Source organism: Postia placenta, assembly GCF_002117355.1.
Source record: "Postia placenta MAD-698-R-SB12 unplaced genomic scaffold POSPLAscaffold_6, whole genome shotgun sequence".
NCBI lineage: Eukaryota > Fungi > Basidiomycota > Agaricomycetes > Polyporales > Adustoporiaceae > Rhodonia > Rhodonia placenta.
In genome coordinates this window covers 2,135,705-2,159,189 of record NW_020169837.1, presented here as the reverse complement: position 1 = coordinate 2,159,189, position 23,485 = coordinate 2,135,705, and the positions used below count along the sequence as shown (strand labels likewise).

At 53.8% G+C, this 23,485-nt stretch overlaps 7 protein-coding genes across 7 annotated transcripts; 1 reads left to right on the top strand and 6 right to left on the bottom strand.

The window, feature by feature from the left end:
* On the bottom strand, positions 1 to 2,088 carry POSPLADRAFT_1140970 (hypothetical protein; the record flags this gene model as incomplete). Its single annotated transcript, XM_024485240.1, has 4 exons — positions 1 to 1,004; positions 1,408 to 1,424; positions 1,548 to 1,651; positions 1,801 to 2,088. 4 exons carry the CDS (start codon positions 2,086 to 2,088, stop codon positions 1 to 3), a joined length of 1,413 nt encoding a protein of 470 aa, XP_024339901.1.
* A 2,380-nt stretch (positions 2,089 to 4,468) lies between these two features.
* Positions 4,469 to 4,861, bottom strand: POSPLADRAFT_1141944 (hypothetical protein; the record flags this gene model as incomplete). The annotated part of the gene is made up of 2 exons (XM_024485363.1): positions 4,469 to 4,753; positions 4,811 to 4,861. Coding segments are annotated over 2 exons (336 nt in total), but the record flags the coding sequence as incomplete, so codon positions are not given.
* A 1,303-nt stretch (positions 4,862 to 6,164) lies between these two features.
* POSPLADRAFT_1046416 (hypothetical protein) lies at positions 6,165 to 9,945 on the top strand (the record flags this gene model as incomplete). Its single annotated transcript, XM_024479024.1, has 6 exons — positions 6,165 to 6,336; positions 6,398 to 6,448; positions 6,499 to 8,634; positions 8,707 to 8,849; positions 8,928 to 9,785; positions 9,928 to 9,945. 6 exons carry the CDS (start codon positions 6,165 to 6,167, stop codon positions 9,943 to 9,945), a joined length of 3,378 nt encoding a protein of 1,125 aa, XP_024339899.1.
* A 24-nt stretch (positions 9,946 to 9,969) lies between these two features.
* POSPLADRAFT_1074355 (hypothetical protein) lies at positions 9,970 to 13,256 on the bottom strand (the record flags this gene model as incomplete). Its single annotated transcript, XM_024482695.1, has 3 exons — positions 9,970 to 10,382; positions 10,470 to 11,742; positions 11,798 to 13,256. 3 exons carry the CDS (start codon positions 13,254 to 13,256, stop codon positions 10,184 to 10,186), a joined length of 2,931 nt encoding a protein of 976 aa, XP_024339898.1. The 3' UTR covers positions 9,970 to 10,183.
* A 1,110-nt stretch (positions 13,257 to 14,366) lies between these two features.
* POSPLADRAFT_1181158 (hypothetical protein) lies at positions 14,367 to 18,194 on the bottom strand (the record flags this gene model as incomplete). Its single annotated transcript, XM_024488816.1, has 4 exons — positions 14,367 to 15,446; positions 15,503 to 17,856; positions 17,915 to 17,965; positions 18,023 to 18,194. 4 exons carry the CDS (start codon positions 18,192 to 18,194, stop codon positions 14,499 to 14,501), a joined length of 3,525 nt encoding a protein of 1,174 aa, XP_024339897.1. The 3' UTR covers positions 14,367 to 14,498.
* A 1,114-nt stretch (positions 18,195 to 19,308) lies between these two features.
* Positions 19,309 to 20,380, bottom strand: POSPLADRAFT_1141463 (hypothetical protein; the record flags this gene model as incomplete). Its single annotated transcript, XM_024485305.1, has 5 exons — positions 19,309 to 19,531; positions 19,591 to 19,665; positions 19,735 to 19,994; positions 20,068 to 20,197; positions 20,262 to 20,380. 5 exons carry the CDS (start codon positions 20,378 to 20,380, stop codon positions 19,309 to 19,311), a joined length of 807 nt encoding a protein of 268 aa, XP_024339896.1.
* Positions 20,381 to 21,256: 876 nt separating this feature from the next.
* On the bottom strand, positions 21,257 to 21,946 carry POSPLADRAFT_1056450 (hypothetical protein; the record flags this gene model as incomplete). The annotated part of the gene is made up of 1 exon (XM_024480774.1): positions 21,257 to 21,946. The coding sequence occupies one exon, from the start codon at positions 21,944 to 21,946 to the stop codon at positions 21,257 to 21,259; it is 690 nt and encodes a 229-aa protein (XP_024339895.1).
* Positions 21,947 to 23,485: the final 1,539 nt, after the last annotated feature.

Genomic DNA, 23,485 nt, shown 5'->3' with positions numbered 1-23,485 from the left:
TCATACTTCGTCGTACCAGGCCTTCATGGTGTTGGGTCGATCCCTAGTGACCCTTGTTGCGAGCGCAAAATACAGCTCCTTCGGGAGTCCTTTGACGAAGTTGGCATGGAGAGTGTGGTAGTCGTTCTCGACACGGTTGGTGCCATTGACCTCGGCGTCCTTGAGCTGAGCCTTTGATGCTAGCTGCTTGAAGCGGGTGACGTAGTTACCGAGGGAGAGCGCCGACTTCCTATCCTTCTGTCGTTCAGGCAGTTTCATCAGGATTTGATGTGCCTTGATTCGCATTCTGTGCTCAGGGAACGCCTCTTCCAGGGCGGTGACGAAGTCTGCCCAAGTGGAATAGACCTGGACTCCTCCTGTCGACTTCTTGTAGTACGCATCCGCCCATGTTTTCCCCAGATCCTTCCTCATCAGCGCTACAGTGAAGGCAATCTTTGCTTCATCGCTGAGTCGGGTGTTGTTGGTGGCGACGAAGTAGGAGAGGATGCATTGGACGAAGCGTCTGAGGTCCTCTGCCTTTCCGCTGAAGGGTTCGGGAGCGGGGATGTCAAGGCGAAGGGGTCGGTTGGCAGTTGACTGTTGGGATTGGTATGCTGCGAGAGCGACAGTGATGCGCTGATCGATGTCTTCTTGAGTGAATGTTGCCATAGGGACTTTAACCGGTGTGTTGGTTGGTGCGGGTGGAGCTGGTGGTAGTTCGATGTCTAGGATCTCGATGGGGACGTACTGAACTTCAGGGAGTTCGAGTGGTTGTTCATTGATGGGTGACTGCACACTTTCTGCTGTTTGTGTAGGTTCGACGTCGATCCGTAGGATGGTGAATACGTCTTCTGGGTGAGCGGGTGGGTGTCTCTGGTAATAGCTGACGAGCTGTTGATGGGCGACGATCTGCGGGTTGGATCCTTCTGCACGAACCCAGGTGCCGCCTCGGGGATAGATGGGAGTCCTTCTTGCAGTGGTGACAAAGCAACGGTCTGCCCAGTCGTACTGAAGAAGGGGAGATCCTGCGAGGGCTGGTAGTCCCAAGGGAACCGGGTTTACTGCGTTGTTCGACGTGGTGGTGGATGAGATGTTCGACTAGGTAAAACTAGGAACATAGCTTAGAAAGTTCGACCTTTTGATACAACGGCCTATACTCCTATATCGATGCCTGACTCGTAGATGACGAGCGAGGGCTTATGGACAGTACGTCGTCCTGAAGATCGAGCGAGGAAGTCGAGAATGACCACTACCCCAAGCGAGGAGGAGCAGAGACTTGAATGAATAACCAGGTCGAACTTAGGGTTCGACCGACTAATGGTACAACTACTTATACAAGTACCGACTGCGCACGGACCATCGTGTCTATGTGGTCGTGTTAGTGAACAAAGAAACGTAGTGGTACTATGCCGAGTACAAAGTGCGCACGGACCCCATTATGTAAGCTACATAATGTTCAACCTGTGGGTGAGCGCTAAGACAGGCGCCAGTATGGGTGCTAGTAGTACAAGGAATAGAACGGGAAGACAAATGTTTCAGACTTCCTCTCTTCAGGTACCGCAATCTACATGTTCTGCATCAAGAAAATCTCATCTGGTGGAATGAACACGCTGTCGTCGAGACGAGAATGAACCTCAGTTTCACCCTTGATGGAGAGCCGGCCGGCCAGTACCTACATATCCCCAATAACAAGTCATCCGACTTCGAATTTAATGTCCTAACATACTCAAATGCAAGCCTGGCTCCGTTGGCCCAAGGACAAGCACACAACTTGACGATCCAGTCGCACGCAGTCCATCTCTTCGACTACGCAATATACACGTGAGTTGAGCCCCGTCTCCTGCCTGCGGCTGACACTGAGAGTAGCTTTAGAACTCCAGACGAGGACGACACATCCATCTTGTCGAGTACTACTCCACCACTCGATTCTACACTTATCTCGAACAAAGTTACAGGTGTTGTTACCGCTAGTCCCCATAATTCTCTGAGGCAGCCGCTGTCTTCATCCTCCTCTGCTGTATCAGCAGCCAACGCTCCAAGCACCATGCCAGTGGATTCCATTGTAGAAGTGACAGTAGGTACCAGTAGCGGCCTCCTTGTGCTAGGCATGCTGCTGCTGATCTACCGACGACGAGTCAAGACTACACCTCACGATTATCGCATCACGCAGCACATTAAACCATTTAATGTTTTTCGACCGCCGGAGCAGTTGCAGGGTTTTGTTTTACCTTCATCATTATCGCACAGTTGCACCCTAGACTGTGTTTCATTGTCTTTACCAAAGGGGAAAGAATGCCTAACAATGCAGAAGGCAATGCAGGTGATTCAAGCACCTCTTTCCGTTGAGCCGGCATCGTCTTTTTCGCTGGACCTCCAAAGGGACGGCGAGGACGGGAACCTCCAGTGAGAGTGTGGCCGGTCGAACGACCGACTTTCATGGCATGCTATGTAGGCCGCGAAGCAGTCGACTCAAATGAGAGTCACTGAGATGATAGTGAGATCCGAGCAGCATGGCAGGCACATGGAGGATTGACGAGAGTTTGTATCTCAGAATTAACCACTGGCCATCCCCTTGTCCCAATCGCAAATGATTTACTGGAGCTGACTACTTTGCACTTACCTGTAATCTGAACTCATCACACGAAACGCCGACACCTAGTATTCCATCACGTATGGACATTGGCTTCATCGCATAGCAGAGCCAGATTTCTGCTTTACCTTGATAGTGGCTCTGCTGTTGTTCCACCAGGACCGGAGTCACGTTAAGCGCGCATTACGAACTTGCACCTTGCTTTGCTCAAGCTATTTCTGACTTCGCGCTTCTTTCACGCTCCCGCATTTCATCATCGACGATGGTGTCATCATGTTCAAGGGTGCGTAGCCAGCAACTGCGGTAGCCGCGCCGCCGGGGTACTAGTGATTCTACTTGTCAGTAGTCGGCAGGTTATCAAATCATTGGCAGGCGCGGAGGCAGCTCGATCCCCTCTGAAAAGCCCCTACACGCAGTAGACCCTGCCTCTACAGACTGCATGCTTCTCACTTTCTTATCGTGTCCGTCTATCGGGTTTAGTGGAGTCTTCTCACTAGCACATGATACCAATCCTCGTCGCCCTGCTGCTGCTGCAGCTTTGTTCCGCAGGAAGAAACATCACAATTGACGACCAGTCGGGCGACGAGCTCACTGGAATGGTACCATCCTTCACGCCAAGTAATGGATGGACACAAGGCGCGGGCTGCAACGGGTGTAAGCTCCACCCGAGTGCAGAACTTGCTTACGACCATACCTGGCATGACTCCACGGGGCACCCCAACCAACTTCCACCTACTGTACAGCTCCTGTTCAATGGTATCAGTATTTTTGCCTCTCAGCATTTTCTTCGTCTCATCCGTATTCAATTTCCAGGCACAGCAATATATGTGTTCTGCATTCAACCATGGAGTTCGAACCATGGAGTCACCACGAATATGAATCTCAGTTTTATTCTTGACGGAATCCCAGCGGGACACTACCTGCATACTCCTGACAAGACACTAGAGGAGTTTGTATACAATGCCACAACGTATGTCAATGCGAGCCTGGCCTCTTTACCTCCCGGAGTAGCACATAACTTGACAATCGAGTCGTATGCGGTCCATCTCTTCGATTACGCCATCTACACGTAAGTCTCTCTTTCAACTTGTGGCCGTAACTAGCTACAACTACCTGTCCAGACTATTGGATGAAGATGACAAATCAGTCGTCTCCTCGAGTGCTATAGCTTCATCTTCTGGGATCGCCCCTACTATGGCCGGGGTGAAGAGTTCTACTATAGCTGGGGTAGGAAACTTTACAACGACCGCAGCAGCAAGTACCATTACGATCAATGAGACACAACCTTCACAGACGACCAATGAGTCCGAGTCAAACCGCCTAAGCTCGAGAGACATGATTGTCGGGGCAGCCGTAGGCTTTGGAGGAGGTTTGATGGCGTTGAGCATATTGTTATTGTTCCGCCGGCGCCGACAGAGGCTGAGAGCTCATAACCGTCACCCTATCCCCGAAGACGCCAACCATGTGCGGGAAAACGTTCATCCATTTCATGGGTTCCCGGTACTCGTCCCCGCGTCGCCGCGCCCATTGCCCGAGACCCGCACGTTACAATTTGGACCTCCCCTACTACCTTCCAACAAACAACGCCGGTTTGAGACGGAGCAGATGCAGGCTTCCCAGGGATCTTCTTCCCTCGGGTCGACATCATCTTCCTCCCAGAGCTCGGACGACAACGAAAGTTGGCGCCGCCTTCTCAGGGAGTACAGCCTACCGGACGCGTCAGTGGGGGACACGGTGAATAGGACGTCAGTCGTATTCCCTCGGGCGTAGAACTATGTGAGATTATGAGAAATGGTGTGTCAGGTATTGATACCGCTTGTAGTCTTTGTCGGTGGGCTAGCAGCAGATCAACGAAAGGAGTCGTGTCTACGTTCACGGGGAGATCTCAAACAGCACACTTCATAGATGATCCTGGTAGAAACAGGGCGCACCCGCATGCCAATCTCCCAGTCTGCGCAAGAGAACAATATGATGAGCTATCAAAGTAGTCTCGGCTGAGAAGACAGCTCTACAGCTGTAGACGATCGTAACGGCCATGAGGATACCCGTGCCGCTACCAATCGCACCCACACGGTCAGCCGTGGCGGACAAAGGACCGAGGATGGTGCCTCCCAGAGCGGCGGCAGTGAGGACGACGCGCTTCAGCTCCTTGTACATCGAGCCCTCACGGCGGCCAGCCATAACCTACACGCGAAGAATTCCGTAAGCGCACAATCGAGCTACAAGTGAAGAAGTACACACCATCTGCTGGTCCTTCAGCTGCTTCGCAATATCGCGGGGACCGCTGGAGGATGAGGAGCATGACGGCCGAGGAGACTTCAGGCAGAATCGGGAGGAACGGCCGGACGAGGTTGAGAAACCGAACTAGAGCGTGGTTAGCATGTTGTGGTTCGCTTTCTATAGAAACATTGGGACGTACATCCGCTCATGGCTGGAGAAGCGGGTGGAAGGAGTGGGTGAGGATTGCTGGCTCGGCTCAGACACGTAACCACCGAGGTCATGAGGTAGCAGCCTGACTTTGGACTGTACGCTGACGAGACGGCTGTGAGGCCGGGATGTGACCGGTGCCCCGACGTCGTGCACACCGTCGTGCGGAGACGCCGCCCGTGCGGCGATCTTGTGTGCAAGAGCCAGACATACGCGTTAGCGGTGAGCAGCGCACCAAGGACCCGACGATGCTGACCGGCACTGACGGAAGACAGGGCGCGACGCCAGAGCAGCGGTTCTGTCCGCAGGGCACCAGTGAGTGCGCGAGCGACCAGACTTCGGGACGATGGCTCACCGATCCGTACCCAGGGCCCGCGGAATACGTCACTGTCAGCAACGTACTACGCGCCATGCACCATGCACCATGCACCATGCACCATGCAATGACCTTGGACTCGCCGTGCGCGCGCTCCACGTCCACCCGGACAGCCGCTGTCGACAGGATAGCGTCGACGCGGCCGCGCGCACGTCGGAGGACGCACGGACCGCACAGGCGAGCAAAGTGAGTAACGGGCTCAGACGACGGGCTGCGCGGGAGCATAAGACACGAAGGAAATCGCGGACAGGTGGGCGAGCCCTCGGTAACGGGTCGTCGCTCAGGATCTGGCCTGCCCTCGGTCCCGTCTTATAGCCTTGCCAGAGAGCGTCTGTGGCGGTCTGCGCCGGGCCATACAACCGGCAAACATGTTAGATTTCTGGCAGGGATCAAGACTGAAGTACAGATAGGCGGCATGGAGCATAATGGCGCTCGGCACCTCGGGGTGACGTGCTACCGCTACCTTCGATTGTCATCATTGTCATCAAAATTGCCTCCACAACATGACGGTTTAGGGGAAAGAGGGGGAACCATGGCGTACACGCGCCGAACACGTTGTAGCGGCAAGAATACTTTTGAATAACACATGCGCCCACAAACTGCCATTAAAGGCCAACGTTGAGGTCAGGTGTCTCTGTATCCGTCTATATTGGTGTAATCTATTACTTCAGAAACTTCGGGCCCTGCCGAACGGCGCTTTCATCCTCGTTATGAACCTTGAGCCTCGATGTAGCCTACCCAGCTCCAGTCCTTGCTACAACTCACACGCTTATCGCTACATTCCGTTTAGCCATGGCACATCCGCTCGTCTATCCGGGAAAATATTTCTTTTATCCCCTCGGGAATACACCTGCGGTATGCCTGACGAGAGACATCCCGCCAGAGGAGCCCGCAGATGTGCTTCTGTTGGGCTGCGGCGACCCACGAAGCGTTCTTTTCACTATTTTCTCTGAGCCTCGGAAAGGTGTGTACTTGTTCACATCGAGCAACATTGATTTGGATGTAACTAACATGTTACTCCGTAGGGAGACGTGCGCTTGATTTCACGTGTTGCGATTTCGAGCCGGCAGTTCTAGGTGAGTGGGGGCCTCCTGCGCCGTGGATGTACTTCTCATCCGCAACTCAGCACGCAATGTCCTTTTGTTGACGCTTGTTGCGGACAAACAGCTCTATACGAGCAGTATCTGGAATATCTTCTTCCACATCTACATCGACGAAGCCTCGCGTGAGGTCCTGGTAGACCAATGCAAGAAGCTCATCCAACTGTCCGATAGCCTCAATTCCTGGATGCAATCGCCGTATGGTCAGTTCATCGGGATGAGTACGGAATACACCCTATCCGAGCTGCGGCGCCACTGGACACTCTACGCCGACATGCCAAACCTGCCGTCCTCGCGGGTCAAACCAATTCGAGACAAGTTCACACAGATTGCCAAATCCCAGGCGCAACGGCTCGGGCAAAACGTGAGCACAGCACGCGGCGCGGGCCCCCTTATGTTCAAAGCGGTGGACGTCACGTCGCGACAGTACAACTCCTACTGGAAGACGGGTACTACATTCTCAGACCAAAGTCTCATCAAGGCCGCAAAGTTTTTCAATCCTACGTTTGCTTATTCGTTCGCTGGCGAGGGCTGCGCGGTGCACTACGGCACGGATCCGATGGAGAGTTTCCATCTCGTAGCTCTCTTCGGCAACGCGTGGGGGTCAATCACCGTCTCTGACGTTGTCAAAGCCGCCAAAGCTGAATTCAGCGACTGGTGCACAGCCTTCTCATCTGCTGTCTCCGATTCCTCGCGCGTTCTTACTGTCCGCTTCTTTCTCGCCGAAGCCATGGCCGCATGTCGCGCCCTACATGACTTCGTCGAGACTGGGACGCTCGAAACTACAGTGCCCGTCGCGCAGTGGAAGACGCAGCTGATCTTGTTCAACCAGGTAGAGTACGTGTCCAGAGCGGCCCCCGCCCGCTTCAACGTCATTGACACGTCGAACTTGGACGACCATATCGGGCTCCTGAACGTTGTCATCGCCGCTACCCCCCTCCTTGCACCACCTCCACGACCTATCGCATTGTACACGGAGTCATTGCTCGTACGCGGGGAGGATGCGACGAAGGAGTTCGCCCAGCGACTGTACGCAAATCTTACCGTCATGTCCTTACTCCTGGGTGTCACGCCAATCGACTACATATCAGGCTTCAGTTCGCGATCGAACACGCACGAGCTAATGCTATACGTTCTTCTAAAGGAAACATCGACTCAATTCCAACAGGTGACCACTTGGAAGCGTCCTGTATCTGGAGACGCGTATGCGTTTCGTGGTGGAGGAGGATGCCTGCCGCCCACGTTTGATAGTATCCAGCTTGGTACGCTCCTGTACGACATATACCACGACCTGTTCGAGCAGGAAGACGCAAGGCACTTCTGGCGGCTCAATCAGGGAAACGTCATGAACGCCATATCAAAGTCCAACATCATTCACTATACACGCGAGAGCTTCGTATTGTTCCTGAAGCTCGTGAGGGATCGTCTCTTCATCTCTCGCGAGAAATGGCTAGAGGTGATGGACCGTTTCATGGACCTACAAAGCGAGGATCAGACACTCCGGATGGACTCCTGCAACCTGCAGGACTTTCATGCGCATCTGCATCGTCACGGGATGTATACGCTTCCCTTCATGCTCGATGAAGCGCCCCGAGTCGGCCGCTTCGCGGACTGGCGATCTGTCACTGCTCTAGTCCGAGTCATCCTCGTAATTCCACGTGAGAAATTGTCTGTCCTCCACGATGTTTCCGATAAACTCGGCACACCTTTGCTACAATGCGATATCCGGGGCGAATGGTCGCATAACATTTTCTCTTCTGTCCATGTGGCTTTCGGTCGCGCTATACCAATGGGAACGAAGGCACGCCCCTGGGTCACGTTCGAGGCGGACTCAGAAGGATGGAGTGGCACATCATCCCTCGTAGCATCGTTTACCATGGCATCGCGGTATCTCACGGACATTGAACCCCCTCATCAACTCCGAGTGACAATCTCGGTTCGCAGCACGCCCGCCTCATCGTTGCTGACCGAGAAACTCGGCATTATGCTCATTATTCATGAAGCCAGACTGATGGACGAATCCGCAGTCTTTGTTCTCCCTGAGCACCCTCTACCCGCGAGGAACCAGGCTGGCGCGTCGGACATTCCGCAGTCACCGGACGTTACCGTTCTTGAAGAGCTTGGACGATCTAATCGTGTTGTCGTTGGACTCGACGAACAATGTGAGCTAGTTTCGGCGCTTACGTCGCGTATATCCATCGAAAACGAAGATGCAAAGCGTGTATTCGCTGCAGGTGCCCTGCCAACAGTCAAGCAGGTGTCCCCTTCTACGATGAGGCTCATCCTGGATGGACGGGTGCAAGACGTCATGTATCCGTTCCCCGTCATCGGTGGTCAGAATAAGCTTCGTCTGGCACGCAAGTCGTTATATATCGAGGTATGTCTTGTAGTACCTGATATCCGCATCGTGATCATCTACCATGATATATCCGATCTTAAACTTCATATCTCCTAGGTTGTCGTGCCAGTTTACGGACCGTTTCAACCGGAAGGCATGAAGCTCAATCCGTTTACTGTAGCGGCAATCCAGGGCACTCTGGATCTCTGGAGCATCCACCGGCTAAATCTATCTACCCTCCCTGTCCTCGACACCAAGGCCTCGAAACTGGCAGATTGGTTGAACCCACACATCGGCTCAATGATGTCCAAAAGGGAACGGTCTCTGCGCAAGAAGCATAAGGAGGATATACTGATGTATGTTAAGGACACCATCCATGCCATCCTCGTTCGAGCATCCGGTATCCAAGAAGGCCCCCCTTGTCGCCTGTTCGCTTTGCGCGATCATACCACGAAAAACAGCGACACAGTCATTTTCGTCGATAATATCAAATATGATATGCATTGCCACACTGTCGTGTGCGATGGCTTTGTACTGCCTCTAACCTCACACCTCCTTCGTCGACTGGAACAACCGTTCTGCAACCTGATCACGCCTGGAAGAATGGTCGACGTAGCAGTGTTCGGCGAAGAAATGCGGGCATGGAAGCAGCTGTTTCCTGCGCTTGCTGAGCGATGCCGCACGTCGTGGACCCATGGTCCCAATTGCGAATATAGATCGCAAGGACAAATTCCGTTGACAGAGGAGATGGAGCTGGATCCGCTATGCAGTTGCGGCAGAGGGAGAGATACCGAAGCGATGCAGGCGGTTGACGTATGGAGACCATTTGCACCCCATGTTACCCGGATTGCTATATCCCCGCTATTCGCTGTCTCCTACCTTGAGACAATTGGTCGTGATCCTGACGCTCACAGGTGCTTTGTGTGCAGAGGCAAAGGCAAGCCGAAGATCAGGGCTTGCAGTGGATGCAAGAAGGTGCGCTATTGTTCTGGGGAATGTCAAAAAAAGCACTGGAAGATACACAAATCGCAGTGTAAGCCCTAGTAGTCGACACCGCTATGACCCTGCCCCGACCAATGTCGTTATACGTAGTTCGGTTTTACTGTGTTGACTGTAGAAATATTACACTGCTTGAAATCATGCATTGGTTGATGTATGTCGCCACACATAAAACATGAATTGCTTTTTGTATGCACATGGGTACACAAACAATAGTCATTCACGCAGACAATATCACATTTGGCAGACAGACATTTGGCGTGTGTGTAACATAGTTTTAGCTTGTCCCCTCATGGGTTTAAACAAGAATCAAGGTAGATCATACGAAGCAAACCTTGCACTGCTCCAATGGTCCCAATTCTTGGCGTGTGATTTTAGTGAACGAGTTCGACAAAAACAGTCATACCCTTCATGATGCCCACGACTTGCGAAGATTTCGTCTCAGTGATGGCTAATTTCATGTGCCCACCGCACGTGGCCGGCTTCCCGTGCTTATCTGCATCGCAGAGACATGGCATCTCCATCGACGCAGACTGTCCCCGTAGGATGACGATGGTATGGTTCCGATCCAACCTAGGGCAAAAGAAAGCGAAGACCTCGTGAGATGCGAACAGTGCAATGGAGTCACCCAGGAACAATTTAGACTGAAGAGTGACTCACTGTATATGAATCTTGCTTTGCCATACAATTTCGTTTGCGACTCGGCGAATGAAAGACTCGTCGATGATTGATTCAGGGTTCATGACAACGGCATAGCTCCCCTTGAATTGAATATAGTTTCTGACAGGTGGTGCCGCTGGCTGACTAACAGGCGCTGCCGTTGTAGTATTTGCAGTGGCAGAAGCACCCACGGCTGTAGTACGGGTAGGATTCCTGAATGTGACAAACCGCTCTGCGAGTGCATTGACCAGCTCGGTACTGGTTTGGTACTCCTGGAAGGGAATATCGGCAGGTAAAAGAGAGTGACTCGGAATAGGAGTAGCAAATGAAGGATGAATAGGATCCATATGGTCAATCGGACCCAGTGACGCTTCGCGACTGACAGGGCTAGGTAGAGAGTGCCTCTGCTGGTCGGATGACTGGACATTTTGGATACTTAGAACGTGAGATGGAGGAACTAGTGTCGTAGCAGACGTCGACGGCCCACTCGGAGGTACCATGGTGAGGGTCTTTGACGAAGAGCTGGTGGCGGTCGAAGTGTGTGGCCCACTAGTCGACAGAGACATTTCAGGCGCTTTCTGCGGCTCAGCGCGACGCCATGTTAAACTTGTCGGGTCCAGCCACCATCCGCCGCCGGACGGTTCAGCAGTGTTTATGATCGCCTTGCGTTTCCCCAGAAAAGTTGAAGTAGCTGCTGTAGGCCTTACACGAGCCTCAGCGTCAGCGGTCGCGGCAAGTTCTCCGCGCGCGGCTGCGGGAGTGCTTGTGGCCGCGGTCGCGCTCACCTCAGCTGCGAACGCAGCCGAGGGTACATCGGGCGATCCGGACGCAGATGGGCCGGAGCCTGACCCACTGGCCTTTGCGACAGAGCTATTCGAGATATGCTGATATAAACGCGCACCCAGTTGCTTTGCACATGGAACGCAGAGCGGGTACGGGTATTCGCTCGCGGGAGGTAATACCATATCGCAATCTTTCGATAAGCACGTGCGTGGCTGGGCGGATACGTCTGCGGAGCCCGATGTTGCTGGTGGCTTCGGAACAGACACATACGCCGTTGGCGGTCTCCCGCTGGCACGCCTACGAACCGGGTCTTCCGTCCGAGACGATGAGGCGCCGCCCCTAGGTAAGGGCGCAGAAATTGCTACAGGTGCAGAGCCCAGTGAAGCGACGGATGCGACCGCAGCTTCCATCTCTCCAGCATTGGACTTGCCCTTGTTTTTCGGCGGCCGACCCCTAGGCCTCTTTGGCGGTGATTGTGTCTGTGTGGGTGCTATGTAACACTATTTTCAGTATTCATACACCTGCATAACGGCTGAACGCCTTACCTGGAACAGGCAGCGAATGTTTGCGAGGCCGTCCTCTTGGACGCTTGACGACCATTTCCGGCTCTTGTCGGTCCGCCTGGGGAATATCGACCACTTCTTCTACCTCTCCATCGCGCTCGGCTAGGCCGGCACTGCGCAGGCCCTCGCGTCTCCCCAGCGTAGGAACAGGCACTGGCACTGGCAGTGAATTCTTGCGCGGGCGTCCACGTGGACGCTTCATGGGGGTTTGTGTCTCCGAAAGATGAGGCTGGGAAACGTTGCGGGACTGGAGGAGGGTGGAGCTAGGGGTAGTAGATGCTTGTGCTTCTCCGCTTGCCTTCTGTCTCAGGCCTTGGTTGATGGCATCTACAACAGATAGCGAGCTGCGCGTAGGTACTCTACCCACTATAAGCCTCACGGGGGCGGATACAGTATCGATGACGGATGCTTCAGCGTCTAGCATTGTAGGTGTGCGTTTCGCGCTCCTGCTGGCCGATTGCGCCCGCGATGACTGCTTCGGCGCAGTGCTTGTTGGGACATCGCGCGTGCCCGCCACAGAGGGTCCAGGGGACGCGGCAGGCATACGCCTAGTGCCTCTGCTGATCGATTTGTTCCTCGAACTGTTTCCCTGCGCTACGCTAGGCGAAGGGCCAGGTGCTAAGTCGCCTACTGAGAGTGCTGTAGTGCGCCTACCACCTCTGCTTGCCGATCGTGCATTATACGAGGGCACTGGATCAGGAGAGTCGCTCCGCAAAGCAACCGCACTGTTACTAGAAATTGGCGTAGGTTTGCGCATCCTGCCTGTGCTGGCTGGCCGTGCGCGCGCAGGTGCTGGATCAGGAGACACATCACGCGAGTCGACCGCAGACCCACGAGCCAACCGCGCAGAGTTGCGCTGCCTGCCTCTGCTGGCCGATCGCGCCTTCGCAGACGGCGGAGGAACAAGATCTGGGGAGACATCGCGTGAGGCGGCTGTAGATCCACGGGTAAAGGGTGTGGAATTGCGCTTCCTGCCTCTGCTGACAGATCGCGCTGTCGAACTATTTCGTGACGGCCCAGACGGGAGATTTGTCGGCCTGAACGTGGTCCCAGTTCGTGTACGACCCCGGGTCTCTGGTTGTGGAGACTGGTCCCTGGGTGTCCTGCTCGAGTTGCGGCGTGCTCGCTTGTGCGCATACGTTCGTGTTACGCTACCGGATCTCCGCTGTGACGAAAACGGCGAGCTTGGGGCCTGCCCCAGGGGAGATGGCGTGCGCAGGGGAACCAAGATATCTCGAAAGGACTCTGTGTACAGCCGGTCAAACGCATCATTGTCAATATCGATGTTGTCTTCTTCTCCTGACGGCTCGGAGTCGGGTACATCGGGGGAATCTCGACCTGAAGATGAAGGCTCGCGCCTGATGCCCATCGCTGTACTTGGGATGGTACCTCGGAAGCCTGTCGAGTTGCGGCCAGGCCCAACAGAACTCTTCACGGACATCTCACTGGTCTGGGGAGAGGAGTGTTTCGTTTGAATGAAATGACGGCACGCACTGCCATATGATCTCGCGTACTGTTCTCCAAGGTCGATAGGGACCTTTCTTGAAAGTATCACGATGTATAAATCGCGGAGATTCTGATATTCAAGAGCTTGGGTAACTGTTTAGTGAAAGTCGACGACACAAGTCGCACTTCTCGTAAACATTGGACCTGATACTTGCACGCGATATGTCACAAGCACGCGATTGTGTCACAGCGCCTGTTACGCTGGCCTTCGGCACGTGACTCTATATGAGCACAAACCTTCGTGAAAATGGGGTTCCTTACCCGTGTACAATAATATTCATACTGCTGCGAATCTCAGCAGCTGCAGTGCTTGCAAATATGGCTGAACACAGATATGCGTGACTCATATTGCGTCGAGTAGCGCCGATGCTAGGCCCCTTGTCGCAGGCGACAGTAAAGGCGCGGCCAACTTGTTCCCCGCAAGATACGGGGTCTAACCTCTGCAGACAGGGCAAGTTTTCCCGGGAAACTTGGACACGCTCTAGTAGAGATAGTGTGCATGGACTCTGGACATTGCACGAACATAGACGAACATGGAGTAATGCCAGAACCTTCTGATTGTCCAGGAGAAAGCGACCCGAGTATCCATCGGAAACACAAACCCTGCAGCAAGGGGTTCAGAGCATGTCCGGGCTCCGGATAACGGGAGCCCTGCCAACTTGAACGCAGTCTGCCCTCACTGTATGCTCATTTTGCTCGCGGCTACCTAGGAGCTCTTTACGAGACGAGCTCATTAACAGGTGTCAGGCATAGACCAGTGGACTTGTCGTCTTGGAGTCGTCATGTGTTTTATGTTTAAGTTTTATCGAAGTGAAGTCGATGCAGACATTCTATGCATCTCCCCCCTCCATCAAAATCGACATACTGTGTTAACGCGCGCGCAGCGTCTGCGCTGCACATGCTGTGTTGACGCAACTCTGCAGGAACTGATACGGGCCATGTGGGACGGTCTTCGTGGCACGGATTACTCATCATTGCGCCTGCAAGGCGGATTTTCCACATGACCTCCTGGTTCTTGAGGCGAATGACTTATCACACCGTAATCTTTATAACGATGTCGTTGCGGGTTCGCGACAAGAAGTCGTACATAGGCTACTCGTTCCTGAATACCTAGGTGAAATTACAGAAATATTCGGAGAGGACGTCGAACGCCCCTTGCCCAGAGTCCAGGATACCCTCATGCATCGCTGGTAACACATTGTGTCTTGTGTTCCCTCCAGTGATTCTTCTGGCATGCCTTGGAACAATACCGGACCTTATTACAGCGACCACAGGCCATAATCTTCGGCTTTCCATTACCTCTGCATACAAAGCACCTGTGAGCACTCGGTTGGCGACCTACAGTTTCAAGGTATGAGACAGCGAAGAGGGGCGAAAGCGCGATACGGGTGACATGTGGCGCGAACGGTCTCCATACTTCGTTCCGGTTCATGCATGCGACATCCTTTCCCCTGCCGCAGCTGCAAAGCGGGTCCTCGTCGCTCTCTTCGGATAGCGGGATTGTTCCTTTCTTCCTGTATTCGCATTTATCGGTGTGCTGCCAAGAATACCGGCACCGCTCGGCCAACGCAGGAAGCAGTTGCTTCCACAATTTCAGCCCGCCCGAATAGAGCCGTAGGTGCGAGATCCGACCTAGCTCGACCAACCTTCCGAACGGCACACGCATTCTGCTCATGAATTCTTCTGTAGTCGGAAGAACATAGCCTGAGCACACGATGGTGTGGTATTGTAGGTCGTAATGGAAGGTATCGACGAAGATAAGTGTGTCGAAGTTGTTGGTAGCATCATCAAGCAGTGCTAGAAGACGCCGCGGTCTGCCCTCAAGATCCCTGTCCGCCGGGCAAAAAATGATTGACAGTGATTGCTTGAGATTTAGCATGGGATCTCCCTTATCTCCCTTATGGCCCTCTCGGAGCAAAGAGTGCTCACGATTGGACATCATGTTTCCAACGTGAGCATCAAGCCGTTGGATTGATCCTGGGGTCCCGAGCACGAGAGAGGGCATGCAGCGCAGATTTACGCGATGCATGCTCCAGAGGGCAAGCTGTCGATCGATGTCGATGACGGGAAATGGATTTAACTTCATTCCCTCGGGTTTGAATGGCCCATATACAGGAACCACGACCTAGACGTTGTACATGATGATCAAATGCGTCCGAGCAGCTGAAACAAGCACTATACCTCAATGTACCGTGATTTGCGAGCTGGGCGAAGCCGGTTCTGGCTTCCAATCACGGGAAACGGATACGTGACATATTGGACACGTCCGCAGAGCGTAAGCTTCATAGTGCAAGGAGATATCTGTACAATGCTTGGCTGAGCACCTTCACCGAGCTTCCACTGAACCACCTCGTTCTCGATGGACACTGTGCATGTCATCGTTGTAACGAGTTCGCACTGTTCATCGAGTGCTACGACTGCACGCCCTGACGTCCCAATTTCAGTGCGATCCCCGTGTACGACAGAGGGGGAAGAAGACGAGGAGATAGGACTTGAGGGCTGATCAGGCGGGGAATGTCGCTCAGGCACGAGAAGCACAGAAGATTCGTCGGTGAGGTCTGCACTATGGATGCAGAGGCTCTCCCCATGTCCGGCAATCGTCACACGGGCGGAGCCGCTGAAATTGGGTATGGATAAGGCCACCCTCTGCAGATGATGAGGCTGGAATTCTAAGTATCTCGCGGCAAGGATGAACGAGACTATGAGCGGGGATGTACCGTTCCACTCTTCCGGGTCTTGTTCGAATGAAACACGTGGGCTCTCCCTTGTCCCAGCCGTGTAAGCATGACCAAAGGCAGCATGAACGGATGCGAAGGAGTTAATTTTCTCCGGCCCGAGGATATCACACTGAAGCGGTGGGGTTAGATTATCTTGCGCGATGTCCGATAGTTTCGATAGCCTTTCACGGGGAACTATAAGGATGACGCGGACAAGTGTTGGAACTGAAGCCCATCCCGCAAAGCGACCTAGTTTCTGCGGTGGAAAAGAGAGGAATGGCAGCGTCACGACGTGATGAAGATGTAACTGCGTGACGAATTCTTGCCCGTAGACTTTATCCATCACCAGTGTCTGATCGGCTTCGAAGAGATCCCAGAACCTAAGCATAACCCTGTTCCACACTTCGCGAGAGATGCAGAGACGGCCTTTGACGAGCTTCAGAAATAAGACATAAGTCTCACGGTTGATGTGTATGATATCGGAGTGAGCGAGTGCCTTGGCCCGCCGCTTCTCCTTGAGCCCCAAGAGGTAGAAAACATCCTCTTTCTCGAAGAGGGCGTGGTAGAGATCGTACAGGAATGTACCGAGTTGGATGTGGTCAAAAACGGGGGGGAGCGCTGCTCCCCCGCAGCGATACGCGTAGGGATCCCCTGTCAAAGGAGTCTTCCATGTCGTCACCTGATGGAACTGTGCTGCGTCCGTTCCCACTGCAGCGTGCAACATCAGGTCGTGCGTATTGGAGCGAGAGCTGAAACCAGACACGTAATCGATCGGCGTAACGCCTAGTAGTAACGACATGACAGTGAGATTAGCGCGCAAGCGACGCGCGAAGTCCTTTGTCGGGTTTAGGCCTTCGAACAGGAGGGACTCCGTGTAGAGGACAGATGGTCGCGGTGGGGGTTCGAGAAGCGGCAGAGCAATGATCAGCACGTTGAGAAGGTCAATATGGTCCACTAAATTGGATGTGTCGATCACATTGAAGCGATCAGGGAAGCCTTCCGATGCATATTCTTTATTGAAGGCCATAGGCTGAGTCTTCCACTGAGCAACTGGAGTCGTACTACGGATCGTCTCCAAGTTGCCGTGCCTTTCGAGATAACTGCATACGGCCATGGCATCGCCGACGACGAGCCGGATAATGGGAACGCGGGAACTTGACGAGGCAAGATGAGAGATGAAAGCGGTGCACCAATCACTGAACTCTGCTTTCGCGCCTTCGACAATGTCCATCATAGTCACTGTTCTCTCCGAGTTTCCGGCAACAGCCGCAAGATGGAATCCAGCGAGCGGCTCGGTTCTGTGGTAGGCATGTCCACCCTCGCCCGCGAGAGAATAGACGAACGTAGGGTTGATCAATGTAGCCTGAGCGATGGCTGGGGAATCGAAGATAGTTGTTCCCGTCTTCCAGTAGTGGCTAAAGAGCGATATGCTTGGTTCTTGAATAAGATGCGTGAGGGGTCCCGCAGAGCGGGCGGCGCCCGCGACACCTTTCGTGCTTAGATTAAACTCAGCGACACGGGAGAACGCCTCGCGGATTGCTCGTTTGCGCGCCTCGGGTAGCTCATGCATGTCTGCATAAAGAGACCAATGACGCTGCAATTCGTTCCTGGAATAATCGCTGCAAAACCTGATGATGCGACCGTATGGACTGTCTCTCCATCGCTGTGCCGTGTCTGCAAGAGCAACGAGCTTGCGGCATTGTGCGAGCAATGCTTGATGTGATGCGTCGTCGAGATAAAGATGGTAAAAGATATTCCAGACAGTGTTCGTATAGGACTGTTGATCGATTACGAGCGTCAGGAGGAGGACATTGCGGGCTGTTTTACGCAGTGTCAGAATGTACTGAGGCCAGAAATGCGAACATGGAGCTCTGACCTAGCACCGCTGGCTCTGAGTCACAACAGGTGAAGTCAAGCCTACGTGTTCCTAGTAGTAGAGCCCTGCGATTGAGAAATCTCCCTTCAGGGTAGAGGTATTGCATACCGTTCGTAGGCTCATTGTAGATGGTGTACAAGACATTCCTCGGATCTCCACATCCAAGCAAGAGGATATTCCCCGGCTCTTCGGGAGCAAGATCCCTGGAGTAGCACACTGCAGCCGTGTTCCCAATGGGAAACCAGTAATATTTGCCAGGCCAGAAGAGAGGATGAGACATAGCGGGGGATTGTGAGAGCAAGGCAAGAGAAGGGGATCTCACGAGGCGACAAGCGATAGCGTTAGACGGCAGCTACCGGAGCACGAGACATCGTCCAATTTGACAACGGTCGCACAAGGCATTCCTTAACCTCAGCAAGGTAATGTCTTATCGGTGCTTGTTTGTTTGTCCATGTGGGCGTCATGAGACCAAAACGGAAATTGAATTGGAGCAGCGCGCAGTCCAATGTCGGCACACGGAGCTGTATGAATACCTCCCATCCCGAGAAGGTCTCGGCGAGAACTGACAGCATACTAGTAGTAGTCGGTGTATCAGTCAAAGCTGTGCAAATATAAGGGGTAGGGGGTGTCAATGTGAGGCGCTATATTCGGTATGGTCAAACGTACTTCAAAAGGGCATAATGAGATGCCTCGAGCCATGCCGATAGATGCTCTCTTCCTTGTCAATGAGTCTCCAGCTACACAGAGCCGGAAGCGCTCTAGAGCAACAAATTCGCGCATGAGGTGTACAACATGTCCAGCTTATTTATTTTGATTACGCATGCGGCAAAATCAATGTCAAAAGCAACTGCGCGCGGACGATGAACGTGTAAAAAATTTACAACGGCAGAGACGTGGTCGCGGTGGCAAGGGTACTTACACACGCGATTAAGTATTACGCCGCGCGCATGTACGGTTGTGACTCGATTCAGTCTGATCTAATCTAATCTAATCTCTCAGCGTGCGAGTTGAGACCTGAGGTTCGGACGAGCAGCCAGAACGAGGTGCAGCGACATCCTATGTTGCGCGGAGAAAAACGACATAAATGTACACACGATAGTTGTTCTCATCTCGCGGCAAACGGGCCACGGGCATAAACGCAATTCAACAGTTGGTCAGGGGAATGGCGGCGCAGTAGTAAAACCAAAGTTTGAGCCTCCGCATCGCCCGTCATCAGTCAGCAGGGGCAGCACAACGCAAGCGACTGAGTGTTTTACGACCTGGAGACAACGCCGGACGAGATGTATAGAAATAAAGCCCAAAAGGAAGACTGGCTCATGTCTATTTGCCGTGACAAATCAGTAAACGTGTCCGTAGTATGATGCACCACCCATTTCCACCAGTCCCTGACAGCGCTACTCTTTCCACCAGATGCATCCGCCGAAGTCTTCGCACTGACACGTTCCGCCAAGGTCTTCGGGGAGATTCTCCTCGCTCACATGCTCGAGCAGCACCTTCTTGTAGTCGGACCCACACACGTCCATCTTTTCCAGGGTCTGCGGTGCCAACCACCGCTTAAGCACCGACCAGATCATAGTGAACGTCGTAGGCGCATTGACTATTAAGAACTTTGCAGGCCTACATGGGGAGGCATGATCGCATCGTTAGAGCACAACGTAGGGCAGCACGGGACTCACATCTCGGGATAGTAGTCCTGCGAGACCTGGAAGGCATCCCTAGCGATCCCCTTCATCTGCCAAAACTGACCCAGGCTGTGTTACGACCACATCAGTAGTCATGGTGGTGGTGCGCACGCGGAGGCCAACGGGATTCACGCGCACCTATACCCCTTTAGGTCGATAATTAAGAAGATGCCGTCCACCTGCTTCCCCGCTCTCTTACTGGCAACTGGGACAACTTCCCGCGGTATGCGCTCTGCGCTCGTCAAGATGTATGTCCAGAAGCGGTCCGGTGTGATGGTGTTGTATAGAGCCGGTATATCTACTTTGCCATACCGTTGTATGCTAAGAGGACGCCCTTCCTTATCCGTCTTGTGAAACCACATCGGCCAGTACTGGAAGACTTCGCGCCGTTCTGGGAACTGGGCGCGCCATACAGCGGGCACGATGCTCTAATGAGCGTCACAAATCGCCAAATGTAAGGCCGCAACGCACATCCGTGGGGTTCATCTGCTCGTATAGCTCGTCAATGCCCACGCCGCACACCGTCTTGCGCCAATGCTGGCAGTCGGCCCACATTTTGGCCGCTGCCTCGACATCGAATTGACGCGCGTGCAGAAACCGGCTGGCAAGATAAGGCGCCGTGTTAGCTTGCCAACCCCCAGATGCAGAAGTCATGACGCACTCACGTTAGCGTCCAATCGTCAGTGCCTATGGTATCGCCATCGTGTATCAAGTCGCGCTCCTCCAAGTGCGCACGGAAATGCGCGAGGACAACCTGCTGCTCTTGATTAGGCGTCGGAGGCATTACGCATGGGAAGGGGCTAGTATGCGGCCGGGGGTCTAGAAGTAGAGATGCCTTGGGAAGCTGCCCCGGTCGTCATATACGTGGCCTTGACTGTTGCACATCACCGAGAAGCCTCGCGTGGGCCAATGAAAGCAATGGCTCACATCTGCTGTCGCTCGTCTGGTCGTCTGGGAGCAATCTGTCGTCGCACGCTCTACCCCGGTGCCATGGTACGAGTTGCAGATCGCAAGCACAGCCGTTATGATGTTCCCTTATGGGCGTGATAAAGAAAGAGAACTACCCTTTGAGGTTTGGGCCAGAGCGCCGGATGTTTACAAAGAGGTATATGGGACACCGATATCGAAAACGTGGGACCACCTGCGGTACTTGGCGTATTGCGATTCCATAATATCGTCGACGTGAATCAGATGGAAGTCGCGACGTTCGTGGCCTGTATCCCGCTCTCTCGGAATAGACGGCTTATGGTGACGCGCGACCGTCATGAGCATGGGAGTAGACCTCAAGATCTTGAGATAATGAATGAGGTAAATCGACGCGACAACATGCATGGTGGAACAAGATCGGGGACGGCGAAATGATCGAGATCGAGATTGAGTGCACACATTTCTCGAACCAGGGAATATCATACTTAGTATCGGATGGACCACACTGATCATGAAGTGTATACCTATCGTAAAGGTGCTATGCAAAAACTAGATCTAGAACACATGATACATATCATTATATATGTATAGCAGTCTCCAGGGGCGTACAGCCAAGACGGGCCTATCTCGCTCACACAGACACGATGCCTCAAGCGTCCGCGTCACGCGTCAAACATTCAGGGCTTCAGCTGCAGCCCACGCGTTCCGTAAAGCATCATCGATTGTCTGCTGCTCACTCCGCATATTCCGGCAGCGCTTCATCTACAGCCTCCCTTTCCCTCCTCCTGCGCTGCGCCTCCCGCATCCGCTCCAGCTCTTCCCTGAGGGTACGCAGCTCGCGCTGCAGCTCGGCCAGCTCCCTCGAGCGCACACGTGTCCGCTGCAACTGCAGGATCCGCCCCTCCGTCTCCTCGATTCGCCCGCGCAGCCGTTCGTGCTGGCTCCCAGCCCCACTTCCACTCCCACTCCCGCTCCCGCTGCTCGACGGGTTCGTCGACCCCGTCGTGTCCGTGAGCTCGAACGCATCGATGCGGCCCTCTGCGGCTTGTGCCTGCGGCTTCGTGCGCTTCCGCCGCTTCCGCCGTCTCCGGTCGTGCGGATCCTTCTCGGGCTGCTGCTGTGTCGCGGCCGGCGTAAGGGCGACCGTGGAGGGGGCGGCGGAGCCCACATTCGGCGGCACGTGGAATGGGTCGATGCGCGCTGATAGCTCCTCGTCTTGGCGGCGGGCACGTAGAGATGGTCGTCGGTAGAAGTACACCACCAGCAGGACGATCGCGAGGAGACCGACTACTCCTCCGACCACCCCTCCGACGATCGCGCCTACGGGAACGGCGGAGGACGCGCTGGTCGCCGCCGTCAGGGAGGCTGTGTGGTTGAGAGCAAGCAGAGAGAGGTGAGGTGATATTGGTACTGTTTTTGACATTGCCAGAGACGTTTCCTCTGCGAGTCTGTCAACTCTGGTATCGTCTCGTGTTGAATGGCTTGACATATACGTACGCACTCACGTACACACTGCACATCCGAACAGTGCCGCCGCGTAAGAATGCAGCAGAACGTTCCCATGCGTCTGCCCCAGAACCAAGTGGCGGCTGGGTGCCGTGCGAGCGTCTACGGGTTTGCAATGTGCAATGCTTTTCACAGCGGACGTCAGGTGGCCATACAGATCTGTTGCAGTGACCTGGCCAGCCAATCCGGAAGGGAGGCGCGTCAAGAATCTCGAATTTGGTGGAGGCAAGCGGCAAAAAATGCTGACCGGCACGAATGCTGATCCGTCCATGATGCATGAGTCCAAAACGTATCTCTGACAGAGCATGTGGGATACGATGTTACTCACTTGCTGCGTTATACTGCGACGTGAATGCCGGTAGATGTCCTGCCATGCATCCGTCGCATACTGCGGAGTGCAAGTCACCGTCTTTTGCAAACAACAGGGATCGACTCGGAAGCGATGCGCCCGCACATCCCGTTTCGTCGCACGTGCTATCTGGCATTCGATCACAGTCCACGGCGCACAGGAATAACGTTCCTGATACATGTGCAGAGATGGCCCGAGCAGTTGTTGGGAGGGGGCCGAGGGAGGATGAGAAAACGAGCAGCGGGAGAAGTGACTGCATGCGAGCAGGGAGGAAGGAGGCGGCATTGAGTACAAATACCTGGATCGCCTCATGAGGCAGCTGTCATGGGCAGGAACGACTAACCCCTGACTGCGCATCACGAAGAGACGTGGAGCCACAGAATAACAGGGCGCTCTCTTGGACAGAGTGGATAATGCAAACCTTCTTACTTCATGCGAAAGCGGTAATTAACCAACCGTGACAGGGAGACGGCGTTCATTGTTTTCTACGGCAATGATGAGCAAGGTGACAAGTGTGCACCGGAGGAATGGAACTGACTGGCAGGACAGGATAGCCACGTTTGTCTGATGGTTGCGGCGCGTGTGAAATAGCGCCCAAGGGTTTGGCGAGAATATGCGAGTTATACCATCAGCAAAAAGGTACGAAGCAAATAAGGTCCCGTGACCCATGCAAACCCGCACGTCACGGTCGGCGCATTACTAGCCCTTGCAAGACATCCCATGGCGTCACTAGTATGCTGGGATATTATTTGACATCAAACTGCTGTCTAAGTATTATAAAACACTACCAGTCTGGTCATACTTATAGAAGCGCTTACAATAAGGTGGCGAGCCTGCTATTCAGCATCCGAGGACTGGGAAGATCGGACTATTCGTGTGAGGTCCTCCCAAGACCGAAAAATACTTGCGGCCCTTTGGATGGTCATGGCAGAATCCTCGACCTGAAGCTCACTGGAGCCCTCCTGATATAGTGTCTCTGCAATAAGTGCATTTGGAGGGTTTCTGAATACCAGTGTACGTCTAATCTCTATTCGGGCGCGAAGCTGCTTCGCGTAGCGGTTGCGGGGTCTTGAGCGCAGAATGCCATACCATGCGATGGGTCTAACG